Source organism: Ceratosolen solmsi, unplaced genomic scaffold (assembly GCF_000503995.2).
Source record: "Ceratosolen solmsi marchali unplaced genomic scaffold, CerSol_1.0 scaffold3, whole genome shotgun sequence".
NCBI lineage: Eukaryota > Metazoa > Arthropoda > Insecta > Hymenoptera > Agaonidae > Ceratosolen > Ceratosolen solmsi.
The window spans coordinates 5680727-5687642 of NW_011948428.1; the positions used below are offsets into that span (position 1 = coordinate 5680727).

The 6916-nt window shown below is 35.4% G+C and overlaps 1 protein-coding gene across 1 annotated transcript; it reads left to right on the forward strand.

Annotated features, from left to right (window-relative positions):
• Positions 1-1382: 1382 nt before the first annotated feature.
• Positions 1383-6653, forward strand: LOC105363669 (uncharacterized). Its single transcript, XM_011501419.1, has 2 exons — positions 1383-1859; positions 6267-6653. Exons 1-2 carry the CDS (start codon positions 1491-1493, stop codon positions 6585-6587), a joined length of 690 nt encoding a protein of 229 aa, XP_011499721.1. The 5' UTR covers positions 1383-1490; the 3' UTR covers positions 6588-6653.
• The last annotated feature ends 263 nt before the right edge of the window (positions 6654-6916 follow it).

Genomic DNA, 6916 nt, shown 5'->3' on the forward strand with positions numbered 1-6916 from the left:
ATATATATATATATATATACTAGTTATGACATATTTTATGAAACCAAATAATATATTAATTAATATTAGTAAAATTATTACATTTTGCTATTTTATTATACATAACATACTAATTTTTAAATACTTAGAACCATTTTATATAGTTTTATTTCATCAATTCAGACAAGTTACTACAAATAATACGTTTACTCGATATTTAATGGAAAGCTCCTGTAAAATAACTATCACAAATGAAATTTTATGCTGAATATTTCAAATCTTTGAAATATAACAAATGTTAAAGTGAGAAAATGAAACATTTATTAAGATAGCCCTAAGTTTATAGTATTTTATATATATTTTTAATATTGTTTATTATTAAGTTTTTTTTTCTTCAAAAAACCTACTCGATTAGAAATATATTAGCTTGAAGAGAACGTAATAAAATGTGATGTGAAAGCTGTTAAATACTAATATAAATAACGAATTCGAAATTACAAAATTTCATAACCATGTAATTATTTAAACATGCATAAGTAAAAATAATTATTATAGTAAAGAAATATACGAATAATATATATATATATATATATTAGTCGAATCGCATGTCTAATTTAACACAAATTCTTTTGGTCGATTAATTTTGTATGGAAACTGTTGATACGTAATGTCAAATATTTTGTATTAAATAATTAAATCAATGAATTAAAAGGAATTTAGTTATTCGTGAAAAAACAAAAACAATAATAATCAGTATGATCTTTATTATAGTCGTGTATAATTGAAATTTTTCAATAAAAAACAGGATTATTTCAGAGATAATTATAAACTTTTAGAATTTATATTGATACCCCTGCACTCACAAATGTTTTAAGCTATGCAACGAGAACATAGTTTTCTAATAGAGAAAACATTAATATAAAATTGCCTTAATCTGCATCACTGATAGTTTAAGGAACAAAGATTACTACGCAAGAGACAACATAGTAGTGTGTGCTTCTACGTAAGCTCCCGGTAGGAAATCCTCATGAATGATCTCGCGTTATGTCATTGGCATCCTCAATCGTAATAGTGCGCCATTCATTCAAGAATCGGCCGCTACAATTATCGTGGGTACTCGCTTAAACACGTGCTTAAGCGTAAAGCCACGCGGTGGAATCCTCGGCGTGGCTTCTGTCCGTTAAGAATTGCGAAAAGTCGGAGTTTCGCGGTGAGGAAAGCTAGAGAGAGAAAGAGAGAGAGAGAGAGAGAGAGAGAGAGAGAGAGAGAGAGCTGTGTGCGTGTGTGGGCGTGCGCACAAGCGGGAGTGAGAGAGGAGATATTTACGCGCGCGTAACGATTGCTTACACTATCGTACATATAAAGGGGGAAGCCGCGGAGTTTGACAATGTCAGTCGCTGAGCTCTCGGTCGCCCGCGCTCGTACGTGCAAAATCCCAAGTTCCGTGTTTCCTGAGAGACATCATCCTAATAAGCAACTATTACGAATTATCACCGCAGAATCTCAGCGAGATGCTAAGCCGGGGAGTCAGCGTTCTCTTAATCGTATCGGCAGTGCTCGTCGCGGCAAGAGTGCCAATCGCGCTTTCCGCGCCGTTCTACTCCAAGTCTCCGGTGCCTTATTGGCACTTACCTTGCGGCGACAATGGGGAACGCGATTACGCGGACCCACGTGATCTCGACGAAGAGATACGAACGAGTCTTAAGAATCTCCGTATCCAGCATGAACTTATGCTGAACGACTATCTCAGCAAGGACTACGAGTTCCTCTATGAGAGTGTAAGGATCGGCGTCCACGAGCATCAGTACATACCTAATTGGTTACCTGGCAAGAAGGACGTCCATTCGGTTAAGAAGCTCGCCCACATCAAGCCCCAGCTGGTTAGTATACTTATTGACATGCCTGACCGGTAAAATTAGACACGGAATTATGCCGGATGCTGTTATGATATCGAATCTCTTAAGATTTGACAGGTTGCTTTCAAAGATGCCGTAACGGAAGCTTTGCGCTCCTGTGCTTTCGCTTTTCACGATTTCTCTATTAAATTGAACTGGATGTCCAGTGATTGGCTATGCTTATCTATTGGACATGGCAAATTGATCATTTATGTAGCAATGATTTTAAGAGGAACATTAGTTTCATCGAGGTATTTCCTACACATCCGTCCGGCATGCGTGAGAAGCCGATCGTTCTTCTTAAGATTGTCATTCAAATTAAAGAATCTGAGCACATTCAATCACTTATTCGAAAGGTTAAATTAATACGTAAGAAAAAGGTGAGCAGAGACGTATAAAATAACAATAATTATAATAACAATAATAATCAATGATTCGTTATGTGCATTAGTGATTTTTGAAAGTAGAATATGGTATATTTTCAAATTGATGATGAATTTAAATTAGTCGTGGGTGAGATGATGTATTTGCCAAAATTATACGTAATATATTTTTTCAATAACATTTCGTAATCTGAGGAGTGTCCGTCTATTTGGATAATCGTGACAGAAAATGTCTACACCTCGAGGATCGAAGCGCTTGTGTAAAATATAAAAATTGCTTCACTCGACGTGTAAAATTTCGATTTGTTTGCTTTGATTCATTTGAAAAAGTAAATGCGATTCGTTGTTAGTGTACGTAGCCCGCACGTAGTGTGAGTAGTGTTCGTGTACGCTCTATGACGTAGGTTATATATTTTGCAGGCGGGTTGAAAGCTCGCATTTTCCAAATAACTTTGCAAAGATACGTATTTTTAGATGATTAGCTCAATTTTTTCGTAGCTATGCAAAGAAAATTTTTATTCCGTAAATCAGTGATATATATATATATATATATATATATGTTTATACATAGGCATATGCGAGAGAATAGGGTATGTAATTTTTTTTCCTTACGGTATTCTAAGTATTTTTTAGTGAAATAGTGTCGATGTGCGCGCTATTTGAAATCAATGAAAATACGAATATTAATAAAATTTCCAACAAAATTTAATTAACAAAAATTATTTTAAATATTTCATTGGATGACATTCATATTGCACAATGCACATTGTCACAACAACAAAAAAAATTGCCTTTGGATTACTTTCGTAAATCAAAATTTGTTAATGCCGATTATTATCCATATCAGCGCTAAGTTTTATCATTCTAGAGCTTTGTAGTATATTTTTTATATATTTTCCCTGTCGATGATAAAGTAATACTTCACTCTGACGCACTTTGATTACAATACATATTCGAACATTGATAGGAACATTGATCGAGTCTTGTAATTTATCTAAGAATACCATAAGCTCCTTGACAATTAAATGTAGGGAATGTTAACGTAAAATACTGGAATATGCTCATCTTTATTTAATACTACGGTTAGAGCTTTCGGCAAAATGGAAAAGTATTGGATAGTTTCAGGACTTCTAGGCCCCGTTCATTTCCATTCTAACCTATAAAACAAAGAGACGAATTAATTGTTTGTTAATGCATTCACATGTTTATATGTTCATAAGTCGATTTTCAATATTTACGATGCATTATGAAATAATTATGTAATGTATAAAAACTGTGCTTTAACAGCTTATTTTAAATACTGATAATCTGTTGTAAAAGCGACTAGATTAAAATTTTTTTATCGTCAAAATCTTCATACGGACTAAACAAAAATATGAAAAATTTTAAAAATTAGAGTAGATTATTAGGTTACGTAATATATTACGAAATAAAAATATTGATAGGAAACTTGGTAATTTATTAATTGATTTTCATTTGGCAAATAAATGAAATAATTAACTTTCATCATTGAATTTTAAATTCAGTTACACTTCTTATGAAGTTTTTCAATCAGCTTTTCCATAATTTTCACAATCTACGTGTGCTACAGACAATAACATAACGAGGAAGTCGTAAAGAAATTAAATATTTTTTTATCGGAAAGCATCAATGAAAACACAATAAATCCAAAGACAATGGAAATAGAGAGATAATTATATTTGTATTACCGTTAAAAAGACATGCGCCTTTACTAAAGGAGATAAGATATAGTTACGAGATATAAATTTCGTAAGAGAATAATATTGGTAATATATAAGTTTCGCTGCTGCCAATAAAGTTTTTTCGAGCGATGATCGCAATCGATTATACACCATCGTAAAAAGCGAAAAAAAAAACATTAATTTCATGAAACGGAAAGCACTCAACATTTCTTCGCCAAATATAATGTAAGGATTTGTTTGTCCTTGATAATTTTCGAAATTCTTTTCATAATATAACACTGTGTAATCCTTTATCGTAACGTATTTAAAACAAAAAAACAAAAAAACAAAAACAAAAACAAAAACAAAAATCGAAGAAGAAAGAAGAATTCTTTGAAAGAATTAACAACATTCTCACCTCTAAAGTACGGAGATAAAAAGTTTACCAAATCAATAATAAATATTAAAGTCTTTGAATTCAAAGCTATCAATTTGTGATAAAAAGCTTCACATTTATATATACACACGCACACATGCACGCACGCGCGCGCGCACACACACACACACACACACACATATATATATATATATATATATATATGTGTGTGTGTATACATATGTATGTATGTATGTATATGCATATGTGCGCGCGGGCGCGTATGTGTGATTCTCTAGTCTCTCTCTCTCTCTCTCTCTCTCTCTCTCTCTCTCTCTCTCTCTCTATCTGTCTATCGCTATGCGACCTTCACCTTAAACCCCAAACATGCTTTCATAGCATGTTCGCTCTAAACCTAACGCAAATACACTTAATCGCACTTCAAGTAGACCCTCCGCAAATTCTTCAAGTTTAATATCATGAAAATTCACTGTGATCAGCTATCTCCGACTCCCCCGGTAGTTACCCCTTTTCATATTAAAATATATCTTGACCTGAATGTACGAGGAAACGAGTGGAATAACGGAATCCTATACGGGGGATGATGCGAGCTTGTTTTTGCACGGTTTCCAACCCCTTTCTACATCATTCTGTAGAGGCAATTGATTAACGTTAAATAACAAATTTTAATGAGACGGTAATTATTATAAAGTACCAGGCGAGCAGGAGCAAGGTAGCCGGTGTGTGCGCGCGCCGCTTCTGCTTTGAAAGCGCCCGGTGAGAGTAACAGAGTGAGAGTAAGAGACGAAGAGAGAGATATAGAGTGCGAGTGAGAGTGAGCGAGATGATGATTGCGTGCGTGTGTGCGCGCGCGAATGAGTAAGAGGTATTATAGAGGTGTACTTGCGCGTGCGTGTTGCGTAAGTGTATGCGTGCGCTTGTGGAGCAGCGATTGCGTGAGGAAGAGAGTCGAGAGTCGAGAGTCGACAGTTGAGAGTGAGTGAGTGAGTGAGTGAGTGAGTGAGTGAGAGAGAGAGAGAGAGAGAGAGAGAGAGAGATAGCGCGTGCGTGCGTGCGCGCAAGCGAGTAGGAGAGTGAGATAAAAAGAGAGAGGGCACGATGCGCTGCTGTGCGCAATGTACACTTGCTCATGCTAGCCGGGTCGCGCGGCTGCGTAATCTGAGAGACGACAACAACTGTGTCGAGAGATAAAACGGCCTTATATTATAATTCCGTCTTTGTTTTTTAAGCTCAGTGCATTAAAGCTTTGTCTGTGCTTTGTCGATTGGCTCTCTCCCTCGTGTTGAAGGGATGATGATGTGGACGGAGGATAGTGGACGGCATTGTTGGCCTGATGATTGTATTAAATCCAGCTCATTTCATGCATAAGAATAACTCGAGTTATATAATTTAATAAAAATTCGAATCATTTATTGGTTTGGCTTTTCATTCAGCTGATATGGTATAATTAAAGTTATAACTAACATTCTTAATTAATCCTTTTGGCAATGCATTTATCCAAGGCTAACGATAAAATTAATGGTATAAAGATTCGTTTAATACGAATAAATAATAAAGTAAATAATTTATTGCTTAATTTTATATTAGCTATGGCATTAAGAAATATTGATAGAAAGTATCGTTTCACAATGGTTTTTATTAATTTGTTGCCAATGTCCGAGTGTACTTTGCTCTTTAAGTTTCACGAAAGTACTGAAAAATTTGCAATTCCGGTTGAAATTCATTATATTCTTTCGTTATTCAATCTATTGTTATGAATTTTTTAATAAGTCTGGATAAAGATTTAAACACAAAATCATGATTACTCCACTGTCTATGAAAACGCTTACAATTATGAAATTTCGTTAGGGCACGCGGTCTGTTTGGAAATTGATGCGGTGAATCAAACAATTCATGCTAATAAAATTGCATACTTGACTTTCGGTTACAGCTTGTGAAGTATTTACCGAAACTTCACACAGACCTGCAGAAGTTCGCTGTGGCATTGGAAGAGATGGTGGAGGACGAGGGATCCAAGGTTCAAGATGCCCTGCTCACCACCCAGTCCTACTTGAAGATGATGATCTGCGAGGTGGAGACGAGCATAGTATCCTTGCCGATGCTGCATCTGCCGGATCGAGTGGAGCGCAGCATCATGAGCGACGCCGATCGACAACCTGTTGATGATACGAGGCGGCTGGTGCGCGATTGGGGTATCCTGGTCAAATATAAGGACTACATACATGCGTGGAGGCACGCTTTCAATTACTAATAATCAATCATCCGGCGTTGCGATTGAATTGTAGATTCGCGTGAGAGGAGCTTTAGCTTTTTAAGGGAGACGAGATACTCGATTATATTAAGTTTGAAAATCTTATGGATAATTCGAGCAGCGGAGTGACTGAGGTCATATTACTTACGACTGGTTTCTCTGGCTTCTCGAAATTATTTTAATATTTCAATAATGAGTTCCTGTAGTATTTACTAGTTAGGATTGTTATCGCGTTGTTCTTAATAAAATGAATACGTGAAGATGAAAGTATTTGAATGCCTCAAGTATCATAATTTAAGATTAATACATAAGTTTTTCCAACTAATGAT

What these genes read in the sequence shown, in the direction of transcription:
- LOC105363669 (XM_011501419.1), top strand. Translation starts at nt 1,491, where the DNA reads ATGCTAAGCCGGGGAGTCAGCGTTCTCTTAATCGTATCGGCAGTGCTC. An exon ending in CCCACATCAAGCCCCAGCTG is followed by an intron (nt 1,860 to 6,266) that starts GTTAGTATACTT and finishes TTTCGGTTACAG; the next exon opens with CTTGTGAAGTATTTACCGAA.